The sequence below is a fragment of the Scardinius erythrophthalmus genome, assembly GCF_964197995.2.
Source record: "Scardinius erythrophthalmus genome assembly, chromosome: 18".
In the NCBI taxonomy this organism is placed as follows: Eukaryota; Metazoa; Chordata; class Actinopteri; order Cypriniformes; family Leuciscidae; genus Scardinius; species Scardinius erythrophthalmus.
In genome coordinates this window covers 30,672,464-30,691,874 of record NC_138238.1, presented here as the reverse complement: position 1 = coordinate 30,691,874, position 19,411 = coordinate 30,672,464, and the positions used below count along the sequence as shown (strand labels likewise).

General features: G+C 37.8%; 1 protein-coding gene across 1 annotated transcript; it reads right to left on the bottom strand.

Annotated features, from left to right (window-relative positions):
- Positions 1-19,161, bottom strand: samd14 (sterile alpha motif domain containing 14). Its single transcript, XM_081392102.1, has 10 exons — positions 19,059-19,161; positions 18,936-18,977; positions 16,140-16,189; positions 11,451-11,608; positions 10,565-10,922; positions 7,951-8,038; positions 6,524-6,592; positions 6,267-6,402; positions 5,587-5,700; positions 1-285 (listed from the first exon to the last, which is right to left on the bottom strand). Exons 3-10 carry the CDS (start codon positions 16,180-16,182, stop codon positions 124-126), a joined length of 1,128 nt encoding a protein of 375 aa, XP_081248228.1. The 5' UTR covers positions 16,183-16,189; positions 18,936-18,977; positions 19,059-19,161; the 3' UTR covers positions 1-123.
- Between the last annotated feature and the right edge of the window lie 250 nt (positions 19,162-19,411).

The following is a 19,411-nucleotide window of genomic DNA, read 5'->3' as shown; positions in this document are numbered from 1 at the left end:
AACAATTTTGGAAGTTATCTTTATTACTATATCAATCGGTAATACATTGTGAAAGCCAAAGCAACGTTTGACATTAATAATGGCACCTGCAGCATAATTGTATTCAGTCTTTCAGAAATGCCATCAAGTGGTCAGTAATTTTTGTCCATCTTCACTGTGTCCATTTTTCCCGCCGTCCCGTTTTCCATTAACGGCGTTCTGTCGCTCTGTCCGATCTTTACCAGCAGCAGAAAGCATCTTCTTTTTAAAACTGAAATCTGTGCCTCGACTGTTGTCACAGTCATTCTGAAAAAAGGAGCAAACTATACCTTTAATATGCAAAATTGGTTACAGGTGTAATGATTGAAGAATGACTGCTTAAAGGGATAGTTCAACCAAAAATGAAAATTCTGTCATTAATTACTCACCCTCATGTCGTTCCAAACCCGTAAGACTCTCGTTCATCTTCTGAACACAAATGAAGATCTTATTGATAGAATCTGAGAGCTTTCTGTCCCTCCATTGACAGCTACTGTACACAACTGACCTTTTGACGCTTCAAAACGTTCATAAGAGATCGTAAAACTAATCTATATGAATAAAACGGTTTATCTGATGAATATATTGAATTTAGGCTTTTATTCACATGTATTATCTTTTATTCAGTTGCGGAGCTGTCTATGGAGGGACAGAAAGCTCTCAGATTTCATCAAAAAGATTTTCATTTGTGTTCCGAAGATAATGACCGAAAGTCTTACGGGTTTGGGATGACATGAGGGTGAGCAATGATAGCACAAGTACATCTTGGAGATGTCTATTTGCATTTTTTAGAGTGCTCATCTGCAAGGACATTTCCTGTTAGATGTCATATAGACATTTAGAAGATGTCTTTAAGATGTTTAGGATTTAAAATGTACTGTATGTAAAACTGCCTTCTCTAAGATATCAGATGTTTTTACACAGCAGATGCTTTCCAGATTAACAGATCTTTAGCAGACATCTTACATATGTACCTGTGCTATCTGGACAGATGAACATTTCCTTTAAGCAAAAACAACAGGCAAATGTTTTAATGTATATTCAAACAGCACAGCAGTTTATTTACTGAGCACAAATTGAATATGCAGCACAAACCACCTTTGATATAATTAAGCTAGTGTAAATCTGTTCCACTTCGATATAATATGATTGTCCTTCATATTGAATGATGGTTGTATGCTGCATAGCAGTGTGCCAGCGCCATCGATCTCCAAATGTTCCTCTTTGCATTTGAGAAGACTGAAATGAAAAATCTATGTTAATGTTCTACCTGTATATTAAAACGTTCCTGCAAGCAGTTCTGCAACCTTTCTGTCCCTTTTTGCATTTAGCATTTAAAAAAAAAACTGACTGATGGCAGACTATCTAGACTGGCTACTGAGAAAACAAAGGACTTTTCTGGATATTAACATTTGAACTCTCTCTTGCAAAAATAGCATCCCCATCCGAGAGTCAATCACCTCAGTATTGTCTTGTACGAGTATCTTTTACTCTTTATTCCAGATCATATGATGTTTTGTATTGATTTTCTTTGAATTATGGTATTGGCATGATACATTAATAATGACTAATTATTAAAATGTTACAACTGTATTTATTCTGACTTGCTCTGAAATTATTTTCTCAAGAAGATTAAGTGAAGGCAAATGTTACTGCAAATCTGCATCAGGTTAGTAATGGACTAAAGTCCAGTTTTGAGTGGAGCATAGGGCGCACCAACTGCGATTTTAGAGCTCCGGCTAACACTTGGCACTAGTTCAAGTGTACTTAGACTGTAAAGGCTAAAAAGGGAATTTCCGTTTAGGACAACAAAACGTTGATCCACCAACCTAAATAGGGTGTGCCTTACCTCTGTTTAATGTAATGTTACTCTAGCTAAGTGTATGTGGTGGGAAACCATGGCATGACCAAATCAAGAGAAGTAATGTTGGTCACACTGTAAAAAATAATTCTGTGGCTTAGTAAATATTACAGAAATTTTTAACTTTATTAACTTAATAAAATATCTGTATATCGTTTACTTGATTGTTTGAGTTAAACATACCAAAATAATTGAGTAAAAATCCAACAGTTAATTTTATCTAAAATTTACAGATATATTTAAGTTTTTTTCAATAAAATAATTTAGTATTTGACTAACCAATTATTTCTTTATAATATACTTAATATATATGTGAAATTTCTATCAAAATATTTGAGAATGTTTAATTAAACTGATCTGTTTCAAGAAACAAAAAAATTACTTAATTCAAATCAATATTATTAATATATTTAACACGCTCTTAAAATTGAGTAAGTTTACTCAATTAAAACAATGCCCCCCCCCCCCTCCCCCACCCTCTGACGTGACGAAAACTCGACGGTTGGAGTGCGTGGCTGTTTGAACTCTCCAGTCTCCAGGACAACAGCTCTCTTCTCAGCGTCGCAGATTTGGTGCATTTTCACTGTGAAATTCAGGTTGGTGTATGTTTTATTTTATCTATAAAATCATTACTGTGTTTTAAATCATATTTAATGCAAAACAACATACAGAGGCGTAATTCGACACCTAAACGAGACGAGAGCCGCGTTTGTCTTTTTGCGTGATTGAAACGCTTTGCATAAACACATGACTTTCATAATGATAATGAATATAATTATTATCATTTGGATGATAAAATGTCCTCAGAACTATCACTTTTTGTTTATTGGCAGGTTATGTCAGTCGCTCGCAGTATATTTCGGCTGTGCCTCAGACAGTGACTGTGAGTGAAACGCAGGACGGCGGTATGAAGTTCAAAGTTCACCCGCAGAGCGCGAGTCTGTCTCCGGCACGAGGACCAGCGCAGATTCGGTGGATATTGGATAACAGAGTGGTTGATTACACTTGAATTAGGCTACCTGAATGTTTAAATATTTCATTTTTACTTGTTAAATAAGTTTAAATGCAGGCAATATTGTATACATGAAAAAACAGTCTAAAATGTGCTGTATTGCTGTACTCATTGAAAATAAAGGCCAATGTAATGTATAATGGTGGTTGTCTGGAGTACTATTTTACAAAGGTTTAGAGAAAATAAAAACGTTAATATTACTCATTAATAAAAACAGTTAATATTACTCATAAATATTGTTTTTTAATGTTTAAATGTTAAATTATTTCTACTCAATTTTATTTGTTAATGTACCAGATGCAGTTACTCAGATTTAATTAATTTTTTTACTTGCATTTACTCAATTCATACAGTATATTTCATTGATTTCACAGCTTTAAAATTTACTCAATTTTTTTGAGTGTAAAAATGTTTCACCAATAAAATTGAGTAAATAATAGTTAAACTTTTTACAGTGCAGCTTATATCTGTAGTTGTGGTCATGATATCTGACTATAGATAGTGTTACTTTAATTACAGATCTATGGGGACTAAACAAATACTTTTATATAGAGCAAGCATGAAGGAGGCCATCTAAACAGTATAGTCAATTACCTTGAGTTTGTGATTGTGAAACCCATGTTAAACAACCTGCGTGAGGCTCTTTGTGTGACATAGATTTCTAATGAACGAGTAAAATATAAAGGTAAGAGTTAAATAGAATAATCTAGACATTTGATTATTCTATTTAACTCTTTACTTTATGTTTTACTCATTCATTAGGAATCTATGAGTTGGCATTCCAACCTAAATTTGAGGTCGCAATAAAATGGAATCAGATAAAAGTAAATTGGAATTAAACTACTTTGCCACACTGAAAAGACAGAACGCGCAGGTAATCTTCACCTGGTTATCGGAAACGGCCGTTAGGCCAATTGGGCAGGCCTTAGGCATACTTTTTATACACTACCATTCAAAAGTATGGAATAATTAAAGGGTTAGTTCACCCAAAAATGAAAATTGTGTCATTAATGTCATTCCAAACCCGTAAGACCTTCGATATTTTTGATGAAATCCGAGAGCTTTCTGATCCCTCCATAGACAGCAAGCAAGGTCATTGCAACTTTCAAGGCCCAGAAAGGTAGTAAAGACACCGTTAAAATGTAATTTTATGAAGCAACAAGAATACTTTTTGTGTGAAAAAAATAAAAATAAATAACGACTTTATTCAACAATTTCCTCTCTTCTGTGTCAGTCTCCTATACGCTGTACGCGTTGTTTTGTTTTTGTTTTTTGCGCACAAAAACTATTCTTGACGCTCCTGTCGCTTCATAACATTACATTTAAACCATTGTAGTCACATTGACTATTTCAACGATGTCTTTACTGCCTTTCTGGGTCTTGAAAGTTGCAATAACGTTGCAGTCTATGGAGAGATCAGAAAGCTCTAATTTGTGTTCCGAAGATGAACGAAGGTCTTACGGGTGTGGAACAACATGGTTTTAGTAATTAATGATACGATTTAAATTTTTAAAATATTTTGAAATAGAAATATTTTGTAACATTATCAATCTCTTTACTGTCACTTTTGATACATTTAATTCGTCTTTGCAGCATTAATAAAGTTTTAATTTTATTCTTTTTTCTTTTTTTAAAACCTTTTTTGGTTTTGAAAAACTTTTGAATGGAAGTTTATCACGGTTTCCACAAAAATCTTAAGCAGTACAACTTTTTTCAACATTGATAATGATACAAAATGTTTCGTGAGCACCAAACTGGCATATCAGAGTGATTTCTGAAGGATCATGTGACACTGAAGACTGGAGTAATGATTCTGAAAATGTAGCCTTTCTAACATGTTTGCCATTAGCCTGATGTTGTCATACTCAGATTCTAGTCAGAATATGAGTCTGATACTGCTCCATTGGGCTTTGATTATGGGGCGTGTTTCAACTGAACCAGGAAAGAAATTGCCTCTGCACTCAATTGGATAGACCTACAACCAATCAAAGCAACGGAGTAAGTGGCGCATGTTCTTCATTCATCTTTCTGATCGACAAATACCTTGATCGCGGTTCTTTGTTCCTCTTTTAAAATTAATGCGCTGTCGATATCTTCTATAACAGACGTGATGACGGAATCTACACATCTCAATTCTCCAGTGGCAGTCGTTTTTGTTGTAAACGAATTCAACCCAAGCGCTCTTTGGTGACGTGGATGATTACGTTACTGTTGATCATCTGTCCATCCTCGCATAAAGCCCGCCCTGACAATTTGATTGGTCCGAACAGCTCTGGTTCGAGCATAGTTGCTCCACAACGGATCAAGTCCAGACCGAACTTCCCGACCTCAAATGTTGTAGGCGGGGCTAAGTTCGGCTGGCATCCAGCCTAGTTTGTCACAGCTGCGTCCCAATTCAGAGGCTGCATCCTTTCAAGGCCGCATTCGAAGGCTGATTGTATCACCGTGGCGCTACGAAGTCTGTCCCAATTCGAAGGCTCTTTCAAATGCGTCCTTCGTTTTGAGGGTAATGAATGATACAACAGATGGATCCTTTACATCCCACATTACCCCAGAATTCATTGCACTGAGGTGATGACAGGAGAATTTGCTGAACTTGGACTGGTATATTTGGATGAACTATTCTATGAAAGGCACAAACCAGTTGGACTGACCAAATTTAGACATGTGAGTGGGTGATTTGTAGTTATCTCACCCCATCTGAATGCTCTGGGAGGGTCTGATATGGTTGTGATGACTCAGTCTTGCAGGGTCTGGCGTCTTCCAGTAAACCCACTGAAGAATCAAAGTCCTCATCAGTACTGGAGCCCTTGAAGAAAGAGGAATGAGTGCTATAGTGCTGTATCATGCCATAATTGGCTGTTTAAAATAAATAATTTTTCATTTTCATACAGGCATTGTAGGCCAAACCTGGAAGCAATTTAGCATTTTAGCCCTTCTGGTTCAATGGGTTTTTTAAATGGGTTTTTGAATATTTTAACTCAAACTTTCATGGATTTTTTTTTTTTGTTTTTTTTTTTTTTTTTAAACAAAGCCTGAAAGAGTTGTCAGAACCTTAATGGTGGAGCATTTTTTTTCATAGCTTACATTTAGCTTTTTACTTCTGATGATTGCTTAAAAATTTATAAAAAAGTTGTGGTCATTTGTGAAGATTATGATAAACAAAACCTGTAAGAATCATAAACTTTTGTTGGTCACAAAGCTTATTTTTTAAAATAAAAAGCCGATGGAAAAATCCTATTGGGGTTTTGACGAGAGAACCAGTATAATGTTGACTTCTGGGTTGGCCTACAAAAATATGTCATCACTGCAACACTTTATTGTTCCTCATACAACAATAATAGGAAATGTGGAATCTAGTTAAGGTTAGGTAACCTGGGTGAAAGGTTTGGATTGGGACTGAATGTTCTTGGGGGAGCCAGAGCCTCTTAATCTTTCACTGAACCAGGAGAAAGGCACAAACGGTGGACCAGAGGAACGTGAGGATCGGTTCTCTGTTCTCTCTGAATCCCTGCATACAAACACACAAAATACCTCACACACTTGAATCTATACAGGTATACGCAAGGAAACATAGGTGCTCAGATGACTGACATTAGCTGAGTAAACACAGGACAGACTCACACACATACCGATTTCCTGCTGATAGTCTGTTGGATCTGTCTTTCCTGACCTTTCCATATGTGCGACGCAAAGTGACCCTGCCCCGCAGAAAAACAAGCAGATAAAATTTAGTTCACAACTCTGGCCACTACTATTCCAACTGTATGATGTTAGTGGTTGACAGAGAGCTTAAAAAATATTTGCTCTCATATACAAATTCCTGGGCCCGTATTCATAAAGATTCTAAGAATCCTCTCAGAAAACTCTTAATTTAGCTTAAAAACTTTTACGTAGGAGTCTTAGCTTAAGAGCAATTCGGAACTGATCTGAGAGCAACTCTGAGTAAGGAAAAGACAAAAACTTTTATCTTAGTAAGAAGGCGGGGTTGACCCCGTTGCTATGTATGACACAATCTTTTGAAGACTGTGATTGGTTGGTTGTCCAAGAAGGGGAAAAAAGTGATTTTAAGTATAGGGTCTATTCTAAGCCTTCACTTTGAAATTACATGCGTAATTTTTCCTATTTGACCGTTCTCACACACACACATTATATATATAAATCCTTATTTTATTAACCATGCTGTTGATTTCCTATAAGGTATTTGCTTGGCTTAGAATGATAAAAATTGTTCCACTCTTTCTAATTACACTGATTGTTGGCATGTCTATTTAAATGGTGGTTTGAATGTTGGTTTTAATGTATCAAACATGGAATTTTCCCAGTTGCCAAATATCGTAATGTAGTGATTACTTTCATTTTGGGCGCTATGGCATTTCTGCGCTGTGTTGGAGATATTAGCGTGTCTCTAAAAAGATCTGTCACAAACATGATCCCTGCATGATCTAATCTATAGCGTCTTATTAACTCACTGTCATCCATTGTCTACAACACATTTCTTCTCCTTCTTCGTCTTTCTGCCATTTTCTCCTCTGCTAAAGAAACTCTTAAGCCTCTTAAAAGTCCTCGTCCGTACTCCTAACAATTTTGACCTTAAGACCTCTTTTAAGGGTTAAGATGCTTTCTGAATTACTTTTTTCTTTACTAGGATTTTTTCTTTAAATTTAAGAGTAAACGCCCACATTTCTAAGAATTTTCTTAGAATTTTGTCACTAGGAGCTACTCTTTGCATTAAGATTCTTTATGAATACGGGCCCTGGAGTTTACAGTCGTCAGGAAGTAAAGCAACAAAATGCCTAATTATATAGTTTCTATAGTGTCTGCATGTTTAACATTAAAAAAAAACGTTTAACCTATGCCAATATTTTTACAAATGAAATGTAGCAAACAAACTCCTGATATGATAAAAACTGTAGTTAGATTGTACATTGCACTTTAATAAAATGATAACTTAAACATGTTAACTTCTATTTTAACTGCTTTTATTCAATTTAAAAATATTATTTAACTGAATCAACTTAAAAACAGTTATTTACAGTAGGATTTGTAGGAAACTAACCCCAGATCAAGAAACCGTCTCCTGGTTTTCTTGTCCAGCAGCACTGTTGGACTCTCTGGTTCATCAGGGCCTGTGTCATGACTGTCATCTGAAAACAGATCATCAAACTGAGCATCAGAATCTGGGCCCAGGTGGTCAGATATTTTAATCTGGAACAGAAGGATTTGGAAATATCATGTTTTGCTATCCAGGATCAGGTAATCCATCTCACTTTTATGGTGATTTTTCAAAAGCAAGATTGGATTGGATCACCCTAAAACAGATACACTTTGATACACAGATACAACTTTTCCGGATTACACATGCTCTGAATGGGCATACATGTAACAGTGTAGGCTACTAGCTACTGTCAATAAAAAACAACAGGACGAATAGTCAGTGTTGGAACACTTTATGTGTTTTTATTTGAATTGTTAGAAACTACTTTTGACTGGTTCATCTCAGATAATTGACTGATCATATTTAATATAAAGTGATAAATGGCATTTAAATTAAATAATTTTGTTTAATATTGATAGCTGTTTGGGCCAGGGAGATTATTATTATGGAGAATTACTTTTTATATTTTTTTATTTACTGTACTGAAAAAGGCGTATTAGGCAACCTAATGTCTACTCTATCTACTTTTTTTTTACTGTAACGGTAAACAAATCAAGTGAAAAATGTGAATACATTTGAATGAATATATATTATATGATGCAACATTTTTATTATTTGACCAATTTTATAATTTTATTACATTTTGTTGCTGAATTCCACCCTTAATCCATCCTTCTGATGAGATCACGGTAATCCTGATTTATTTATTTTTTTAGATCAAAGGTATCCCAATTTTACTAAAAAAAGTTTTAAAGTTTTTAACAAAAACCAAGACTGGGTTACGTGATCTAATTCGATTTCAGAAATCATTTTTCTTTTGAACAACCTATTTTCAAGATTTGATCAAATCCGAGTTAATTATTTCAGGAAAAACTGGGCCCAGGATAAGAATCATAATCAATCAATAAGAATTCAGAATCATAATTTGTCCAGATCAGAATAGAGTATCTACAAAATCTACAGTAATCCAGGTCAGAACTCAGAACCATGCGGAATCAGAATCAGTTCAGATTTGCTATCAGAATCAAAATAAATTCAGGATTAGAATTCACATTTATTGTCCAAGTTACTCTTATAAGTAATCTTGCTGATTTCTTGCCAGTTTATTAGGTATACTTTGCTAGTACAGGGTTGGACCCCCTTTTGCCTTAAGGATTGCCTGAACTCTTTATTGCATAGTTTCAACAAGGTCCTGGAAACATTCCTCAGATATTTTTTGTCCATATTAACATGATAGCATCATGCAGTTGCTGTTGATTTGTTGGGTGCACATTCATGATGTAAATCTCTTGTTCCACCACATCCTAAGGTGCACTTCAGGACTGAGATCTGGTGACTGTAGAGGCCATTTGAGTGGTGAACTCATTGTTATGTTAAAGAAACCAGTTTGAGATGATTTGAGCTCTGTTACATGCCGCATTTTCCTGCTGGAATTAGCCATCAGAAGATGGGTATACTGTGGTCATAAACGGATGGACATGGTCAGCAACAATACTCAGGTAGGCTGTGGCTTTTAAATAATGCTCAGTTGGTACTAAGGGGCCCAAAGATCGCCAAGAAAACATTCCCCACACCATTACACCATCAGTGACCTGAACCATTGATACACCATTGATAAGGCAGAAGGGATCCAAGGTTTCATGTTGTTTACACCAAATTCTGACCCTATAATCTATATCAGAGGTCTTCAATCCTGCTCCTGGAGGGCCACTGTCCTGCAGAGTTTAGTTCCAACCTGCTTCAGCACACCTGCCTTTGAATATTCAAGCGATTCTGAAGAGCTTGATGAGCTGATTCAGGTGTGTTTGATTAGGGTTGGAACTAAACTTTGCAGGACAGTGGCCCTCCAGGAGCAGGATTGAAGACCTCTGATCTAAATGTTGCAGCAGAAAACAAAACTCATCAGAGCAGGCAACGTTTTTCCAATCTTCTATTGTCCAATTTTTGTGAGCCTGTGTGAATTGTAGCCTCAGTTTCTTGTTCTTATCTGACAGGAGTGGCACCGGTGTGGTCTTCTGCTGCTGTAGTCCATCTGCTTCAAGATGATGTGTTCAGAGATGCTCTTCTGACCTTGGATGTATCGAGTGGTTATTTGAGTTACTGTTGTCTTACTATCAGCTCAAACCAGTTTAGTAATTTTCCTCTGACCTATGGCATCAATAAGGCATTTTCGTCCACATAACCGCTGCTCATTTCACATTTTCTCATTTTGAACCATTCTCTGTTAAGATGGTTGTGTGTGAAAATCTCAGTAGATCAGCAGTTTCTGAAATACTCAGACCAGCCATCTGGCACCAACAACCATGCCACGTTCAAAGCCACTTAAATCACATTTCTTCCCCAGTTTCAATGTAAGCAGATCATCTTGACCATGTCTACATGCCTAAATGCAATGTGAAGCTGCCATGTGATTTCCTGATTAGATATTTGCATTAACGTGCAGTTGAACAGGTAAAGTGGCCGGTAACGGTGAGTGTATATATTTGGTGATGAGATGTACTTATGCAGTTCAAACCTTCACTCTGTGAGTATTCTCCATAGTGTAGGAGGGGTTGGCTGCCCTCTCGTGACTTGAGGTTGTCTGTCTCGCAGCGATGGGCTGGGGAAGATGTCTCTGAATGGGCGCAGGGTCTGCAGGGGGATTTAGTACGGGTGAGGTGCAAAGTCTCCTGAGAGGAGGTGTTCAGGAGGTGTCTGTAGCTCCGTCTTTCATCTTGTACCTCCCTTTCTCCAACCACAGTGTAGGGGTCAAAGGTGAAGGACTGGTCTCTCCGTGAGGAAGGGGAGGAGAGAAGCAGATCAGAGGAGGGGGAGGAGCAGCGAAAGGAAGGGTGGAGTGGAGAAGATGAGGTCTGCACGGAGCCGCCGTAACTCTAAACCGCAGACACACACAAAGACAAACATAGCATTTTTGAACTGGCATGAAAACACTGTTTTCAACATTGATAATAAGAAGAAGAAGAAGAAGAAAAAGAAGAAATGTTTCTTGAGCATCAAATCAGCATATTAGAATGATTTCTGAAGGATTGTGACACTGAAGAGTGGAGTAATAGCTGCTGAAGTTATTTAAAATTGTAATAATATTTCACAATATTGCTATTTTTACTGTGTTTTTGATTAAACAAATGCAGCCTTGATGAGCATCTTTAATGAGCAACTTCTTTCAAAAACATTAAAAATACAGTTAGTTAATCGGATATCTCACAAATTCACAGAAAATAGCTTACTTCCAGTTGCATGATAATGTGGATGGGGCATTAATTGAGTCAGGACTGGTGTTGCCTCAAAAAATAGTTGTATTATGATGACCCTTATAACAGCGAACAAGTTTGGAATGACATGAGGGTGAGTAACAACATGATACATAAGAGATTGTCATTTGTGTGTGTGTGTATACACACCATTCTATCAGTGCTCTCATCCCCATCTATCGAGCTCACACTATCTCTCAGGCGGGTTCGGGAGGGCCGATGCCTCTTGGTTTTGATTGAAAGTTGTGCTTTAGCTTTTTGTAGGCTGCTGTCAAGTCGTTCTGTCTCAGGAACCACCTCTGTCAGATCTGATATGGTATAAAACACATACAGTAGACATATGTAACACTTTTTTGATATTGAGTATTTGGAGGCAAACATGTCGATAAAGACACAAACTGCAAACATGATGAAAATCTTGATAAAAGACTGCTGCGCTGGTCTCAACACACACTCATGCACATATTAGTGTTCTCGTAAAACGCAGTGACACCGTAAAAGCAGGCCTGAAGCGCTATTAAGCTGTCAGCAGCCTAGATTACTTATATGAATGATGGGCGGTCATTCCTCATGTGCACCCTGGGGGTGTGTGAGGGTCAGAAACAGGAAATACACAAACACACACTGACATATACATGAAAGTGAGAGAATGACAATGGACAATGTGTAGATATGTGCAAAATACAAAGTTAGAGATTCAATTTTATTCGCATTTCAGTATTTTGTGTTTAGAAAATGAACGTGTTAGTAAAAACCAAACTGCACAACTTCACACAATTACATTCATAGACATAAATTTGCTGTGATTTAATGATTTGATGCATAAATAAATAAATAATTATACTGTGGTTAAATTCAGCAGTTTTTTTGCACATTTATTTGAATTCTTTATATTGTATACTGCTTACTATTTTTAAAAAAGTATTATGTTTATTTTCATTTTGTAAAAAAAAAGAAAAAAGGACAGTAATATGATACTTTGTTGTCACATGACATCGTTATGTTTATGAAATGACCTCATCACACTGATTTTTTTATAATGAGTGGCGAGTTACAATGAGTTGCAACCATCATCTTGGAAATTAAACCAAGGTCAAGTGAAGAGCATTGCATTGTGGGATATACAGCATTGTGTGTCTCTGAAAAAATTGGTACAAAAACATCAGTGTACAAAAACTGTCACTGGGGTGGTACACTTTAAATGTTATGGTAATTTGTGATATTGTGATGTGATTTATTATTATTTTCTTCTGTTTTCTGGATTGTAATGGAGGGACTACAGATGCAAATTAGCTCTAGCTAACTCTGGCACAACATTTGTGTTGTGCATGGTCCCTGTTAAATAAATGAACTAAACGAAAAAAGAAAAAACAGCGCATCTCCACTTCCTTCCACTGTAGAAATATTAAGCAAAAACATCCCAGCAACGGTCGTTGCCGATTACATAGTTCTGAGTCCGAGTCTGCGCAGGAGTGATCCTGAGGTGGAGCAGCAGCATCAAGCTCCCGCCCACACTCCCGCTCCCACAGACTCAATCAAGCACAGCTGTCAATCATAACGTTACACCCCATTTTATAGCATAAAAAAATTAACTAAAACCAAACTTACTGGGGGAACGAACACTTGAACATATGTCTACGTGGTAAGAACTACCTAAAATAACAGAAACTTCAAAAAAATTATTATTTGAAGTGTAATTGGATTTTATTTGATTGGCTCATGTCCCATTTGATTACATGGAGAGGGCGGGGTTTAAGACCTATACTGCAGCCAGCCACCAGGGGGTGGTCAAAAATGCTTTGGCTTCACTTTTCAGGATGTGTGCGGCACACCTAGTAATAATATGGGCCTTTTAGTTACTAATATACACCCTTTAGGAGTAAATAAGGTACTGCGCTACTGTAAATAAGGTTCTGCACTACACCACTTTCCTGCAGAGTTTAGCTTCAACCTTGATCAAACTCACCCGTCTGTAGCTTTCTAGTAATCCTGAAGACTTTGATTAGCTTGTTTTCAGCCTTTTATATTAAGGTTGGAGCAAAACTGCAGGAAACTGGACCTCGAGGAGGTGAGCACCCCTGACGTTTCGGAATTTTAGGTTTGAGAAGGGTGTTCGGTAACAATGCTTGTTCCCGTTATCTCAGGGAACCAGGGTTACGTGAGTAACCATAAACGTACCCTTTTGATGTGGTTCACTCGCATTGCATTAGTTTTAGCTGACGTGTATGGGGAACCTATTCCAATAGCGCCGTGTTACAAGAACAGAACGGAAGCTGCCGCACAGATATGCTGACAGCGCTATCACCTGCGTTCTAAACGGGGTGGAAAGCACTTTCGGCACATAACCTTTTCTCGGCCTGGGAAACTTTACATCGTTAGGACAGAACTCAAGGCATGAAGGTTCCACAGACAGAGCCTAGAAATCTACAACTCGCTTGACTGATGCTAAAGAACTTAATGACTAGGATGGGGTTCCCGATCGATTGGATGGCCATTAGGGCGTGATTTTCCGCAATGGCCTCCACATAAACTTTCAGCGTGAACGGTATCACATTCGGCGGGGTCTATTTTCAGAGTTCTTTACCTGCTTAAGAAAGGTAGGGAGCCCTTGCCTCTGAGATCATTCTCATGACTTCCCAGTGAAGGCCTAGTGGTTCCCATCGAGGGGCCAAACATGCAGGTCCCACAACTCCAGTTGGGGGTGCCAGATCGTTCCCCTCGCCAGGGAGAGAATGTCTCTCCTCAGCGTTATGGGCCATGGACCTGCTGACAGTACCTGGACTAATTCTGGGAACCAGGGTTGGTTCTGCCAGCGTGGTGCCACCAGAAGAACAGCACATACTTCTTCCCAAATTCGACAGATGATCTGTTGAAACAGGGCTACAGGGGGGAAGGCATAGAGGCACAGAAGGCAGGCAGTGGGAGTTCTCTTCTGTCGCAAAGAGGTCTACATCCGCCTGACCGAAGGTGCACCGTATTGAAATGACCACATGGGGATGGAGTCTCCACTCCCAAGGGAAGGTCCTCCACGTGACAACATGTCTGTTCCTTCATTTGAGGAGCCCGGCACGTGAACCGCCCTCATTGAGTGGAGGTTCCTCTGTGCCCATGGGAGAAGACGGCTTGCCAATCTGTGCAGAGGGCGAGACCTGAGACCTCCTTGGTTGTTTATGTAAGCAACCACTGCCCTGTTGTCCCAGCAGACCAGGACATGATGACCTTTGAGTTCTGGAACTCCTTAAATGGCAAAATTACCGCCATCATTTCCAGGCGGTTAATGTGCCTATTCGACATGGGCGACCCACCCCAGCCTGTTTTGGAGGCGTCTGTCACGACCACTTTCCTCCTGGGATCTGAGCCCAGAGTTACCCCATTCTGGTAAAAACTGGGTGATTTCCAAGGGACCAAGGATCTGACGCAGCCGTGGGTCACCCTAAGAGGGACAGTGTGTCGGCCTGTGTGCCACGCATGGGGTGGGGCGAGACCCTTTAACCAGAGCTTGATTGTGGAGCAGGCCCAGAGGAATGACAAAGGTAGCTGCCGCTATGAGGCCCAGTAGCTGTTGCCACCTTTTTAAAATAATCCATTCAAGGTTATGTGTTACAGTGATTGTCTCATTGTACTCTAATCTAAAGTTTTTAGCTTTTGACCAGCAGAGTGTTTATGACTGACCCAAATTTTGAGAAGTTCAAATAAAAGTTGTAGGAGGAGTTCCAAAAATGGAATTTGAAAACGCCAGGTGCACTAAACTTTATTAAAGTAATCAATAGAGAAAATAAACAACTTCTAGGCTATTAAGTTCATACGCTCCCCAATCAATTTTTACTATACGGCAGGACCTCATTAAGAGAGACAACCAGGAACATTGTACCATGCGAGGAGGGTCTTCTAGGAGTAAAAACATTAATTTACTTCAAAAGTAAATTGATTTTTAATGATAACTTAAACCTTTAATGACAGACATACTGTGAGTTATGAGGTTGTTAATCAAGGTTATGTACTTTTGCTACAGCCATGCATTCGCATAATTTCAACTTATTTTTTTTAAATAATCATGTTTAACAGCTGAATTCGTGGTGAAAAATGACATTACCCATGATTTTGTACAGAAAATGTCATTAATCAGTGAGTCCCAGAGAGAAAACTGCACCAAAAGTGCTTGCATGAAGCAACACAAATGTTGTAATTGTGTCGATCTTGCTATGTTGTCTGAAAAAAAAGAAGTAATAATAATAAAATATATACATATATATATATATACTTAAAAAAATGCCTATGGGAAAAATTAATAAAAAAATTATTCCAGAACCATGCAGCGCTGCTGAAAAAAAGTGGCCAGCACTAATGCATGTTTTGAGGGAGGCTGCTTATTGGGTCTGGGGGAGTAAGGGCATGCACATAAATATTTAATATTTTTAAGAGCCACCCTGCCACATGGTTCTACTCCATTCCATTCTCCAAAATTGTTTTCAGATCTCAGCACTAATTCCTGTGGTGACGTAGACACTGACTCAGCAAGGCTGCACCTTCAAAGCCTGTACTAAAATCCTATGAAGCCAGCCTCTTGAATATGCCCATTAAATCTACCATTAATTCATTAATTCCCATTGCCATGATAGATGGCATCTAAAAATTTGACAAAAATGTTTGATAAAATATTTACAACTCTAAAACAAACCAATGCACATCCACTGAGAGAATTGTAGCCCCTGGTGCTTTTAGAGGCCAGACTGTAGCAGCTCTCTCCTGTAATGCGCTCAGTGTATTGGGAGTGTGGAAATGAAGATCTGGACATTAATGGAGGGGGGAAGGGTTGGGCAGACAGGAGAGGTCACTCACCAAACACATCCTCTTCTGCCTCGGCCAGTGGAGTGGAGGACATCTTAAATCTGAAAAAGAGAAACTTTCAAATTTAACTGCATGGACAAGAGAACATTTCTATACTGACCACATACAGGGCAGTGGCGGCCGGTGCATTCAAGTGGGGAAGCACAGATCAATTGCAAAGTACTGGGATCTGTTCTTTTTGTTTCTGTAATGTTGATTCTAAAATCTGCTTCTCAAACTACCACTAAGCAGTGTAATTAACTGAAAATAATTGACCAAGCTCAGAACTCAGAAGACAATCTCTGGACATTTACAGCTAAGTTTTAATTTAATTAAAAAAAATATATTATTATTTATTTTTTATTTTAGAGTAAGAAAGTCTTCCCTGTGCTGTTTAAGAGTTTACCAAAAAATGTCGTTCCAAACATGTATGACATTTCTTCTTCTTTGGACCACAAAATAATATATTTTGAAGAATGTTGGCAACCAAATAATTTTATATGGACAAAAATAAACTATATATAATTTTATATGGACGAAAAAGGAAAGAAAGGAAGAAAAGAAAAAACAGATATAGTTCTCAAAAAAAAAAATCTTCAAAGTCTTTATAAGGGTATACGGGTGCGATATAAGAACGATATAAGGGTGACAGAATTTCCTTTTTGGCATTTTGGCATTTGGCCTTGTTTCATTCTTGTTTGTATATTCTACATGTTTTATGTATTAAAGGAGTAGTTCACTTTTAAATGAAAATTCTGTCATCATATACTCACCCTCATGTTGTTTCAAACCTGTAAGAATTTCTTTCTTCTGCTGAAGAGAAAGGAAGATATTTAGAAGAATGTCAGTAACCAGGCAGTTTCTGAGTCCCATTGACTTCCATAGTAGGAAAAAAATATACTATGGAAGTCAATGGGACCCAGAAACTGCCTGGTTACTGACATTCTTCTAAATATCTTCCTTTCTGTTCAGCAGAAGAAAGAAATTCATACAGGTTTGAAACAACATGAGGGTGAGTATATGATGACAGAATTTTCATTTAAAAGTGAACTACTCCTTTAAATTCACATAAGCACAAAGTCTCTTAGTAGGGGAACAAAAAAATACACATACAGCACTGTTGGCCATGTTAGATTTGGCTGCCACGTAGTGTCCAGGCAACAGGCCACTGTGCCATCTGCTGCCCAGCACCTTCAGAACGGTCAGTGCCCCTGCCATTACATTCATGATATCTATCTATCTATCTATCTATCTATCTATCTATCTATCTATCTATCTATCTATCTATCTATCTATCTATCTATCTATCTATCTATCTATCTATCTATCTATCTATCTATCTATCTATCCATCTATCCATCCATCCATCCATCTATCTATCTATCTATCTATCTATCTATCTATCTATCTATCTATCTATCTATCTATCTATCTATCTATCTATCTATCTATCTATCTATCTATCTATCTATCTATCTATCTATCCATCCATCCATCCATCCATCCATCCATCCATCCATCCGCCCACAGTCTATCTCTATATTTGTTTGTAACTTAAATTCACAGTAAAAATAATAATAATAATAATAATAATAATAAAAATCAGGTTTCAATATAGACCAAATTTCTAACATCTGTTTTTACTTATATTGACAACCACTTAAAAAAAAAAAAGAAAAAAAAAGCTGATGGCAAAGAGAAAGCCACATTATTAATTATGTTCATAAAAATTTGCTTTTCAAGTTACCACAAAATACTCCACAAAATACTTATATAAAGAGTGCACAATGTCCTACACACCAATACACAACACTATTATGCTAACACACATGACACTAAAATAATGCAATAACCATTAATTTGACAACATAAGACGTAACATAAAACCCTAATGTACATGAATGATAAGAAGAAAAAAAACTAAGAACAAACCGTCATATCAATGAAAAACAGTCAAGAGTGAGCTGTCTCACAGAGAATTCTGGGAATGTCAATTTACAGTTTTTCACTGTAAATTATAAGATGACATGTTCTTTTTCACTTCCAAAAACAATATTTTATTGCAGTAGACTATTTTACTGTAAAATTACATGAAATGTCTCATTAGATTTTCCCTCTGGATCTATTACAGTTTTATTTAACCGTAAAGAGTAAGGTAACAGGTAACAGATATTAACCGTAGGATTTTTACAGACTTTTATCGTCATGGAACAGCAAGTAGAGATGGATTGTGATTAGGAGAGGTGGTGGAAAGATTCACATGCCCTGTGGTTAAGTTCAAACGCCTGATCCATTAGCCATGGCTTCTTTAAACAGTTACTAAATACAAAGTAAATAAGACAGGACTACAATTTGATCTCAAACATCTAACTTTTGGTTCTTGTTAAGAAATCAATATAGGCTGTTTGTCTGTATGACTATAAAGGCCTCACTTTCACAAGTCATCTCCCTGTGATGGAGATATAAAGCTAATGGCCATAAAACTGCCCCCTCAAACATTATCCCATCTATAAGAATTAGGCAGGGGGTGGGGGTGGGGGGGTAGGGCTGCTAAGTAGCTGACAGGCAGGGAATGGCAATAGCAAACAAATCAATATGGAGATGGGAAGGGACAAATCTGACCTATGTGCACATATCAGCAAATAAAAGCTAACTTTCACTGCAGGGCTAAAAAAAAGGGTACATGCTCATCAAGATTTCCTTGCTACGTAGAGATGTATAACCTTGTATGCAGTACAAAGCCTGATCAATACATTACGTGTGAAAGAAGTACTTACAATCTCTATAGAAAGCATTCATATAGCTCACCTCTGCTATAAGAGCTGCAGATGACAATCAGGAAAACAGAGGCTGTAAATCATGAATATTTCATTATGACACATGGATGGAAGGGGGACAGGATAGAAGAGAAAGATGGATAAACAGACTCACCTCTATGTAGTTGCGTATCCCACAGCACAGCTCAGCTGCTGGGATGGGCTGTCATACTGCTTTTCTGCCCTCCTCACGGGATGCTGCTGGAGGACTTCTGTTCCTGGATGAGCACAAATTTACAACGTCATTGGTCTACTCTGCATGTACACACACACACACCCAGAGAGAGAGAGAGAGAGAGAGAGAGAGAGAGAGAGAGAGAGAGAGAGAGAGAGAGAGAGAGAGAGAGAGAGAGAGAGAGAGAGAGAGAGAGAGAGAGAGAGAGAGAGAGAGAGAGAGAGAGAGAGAGAGAGACCTCAGCAACAGAATGTCAGACACTGCTATACACACCCAAGGACAGTGTTGAAATG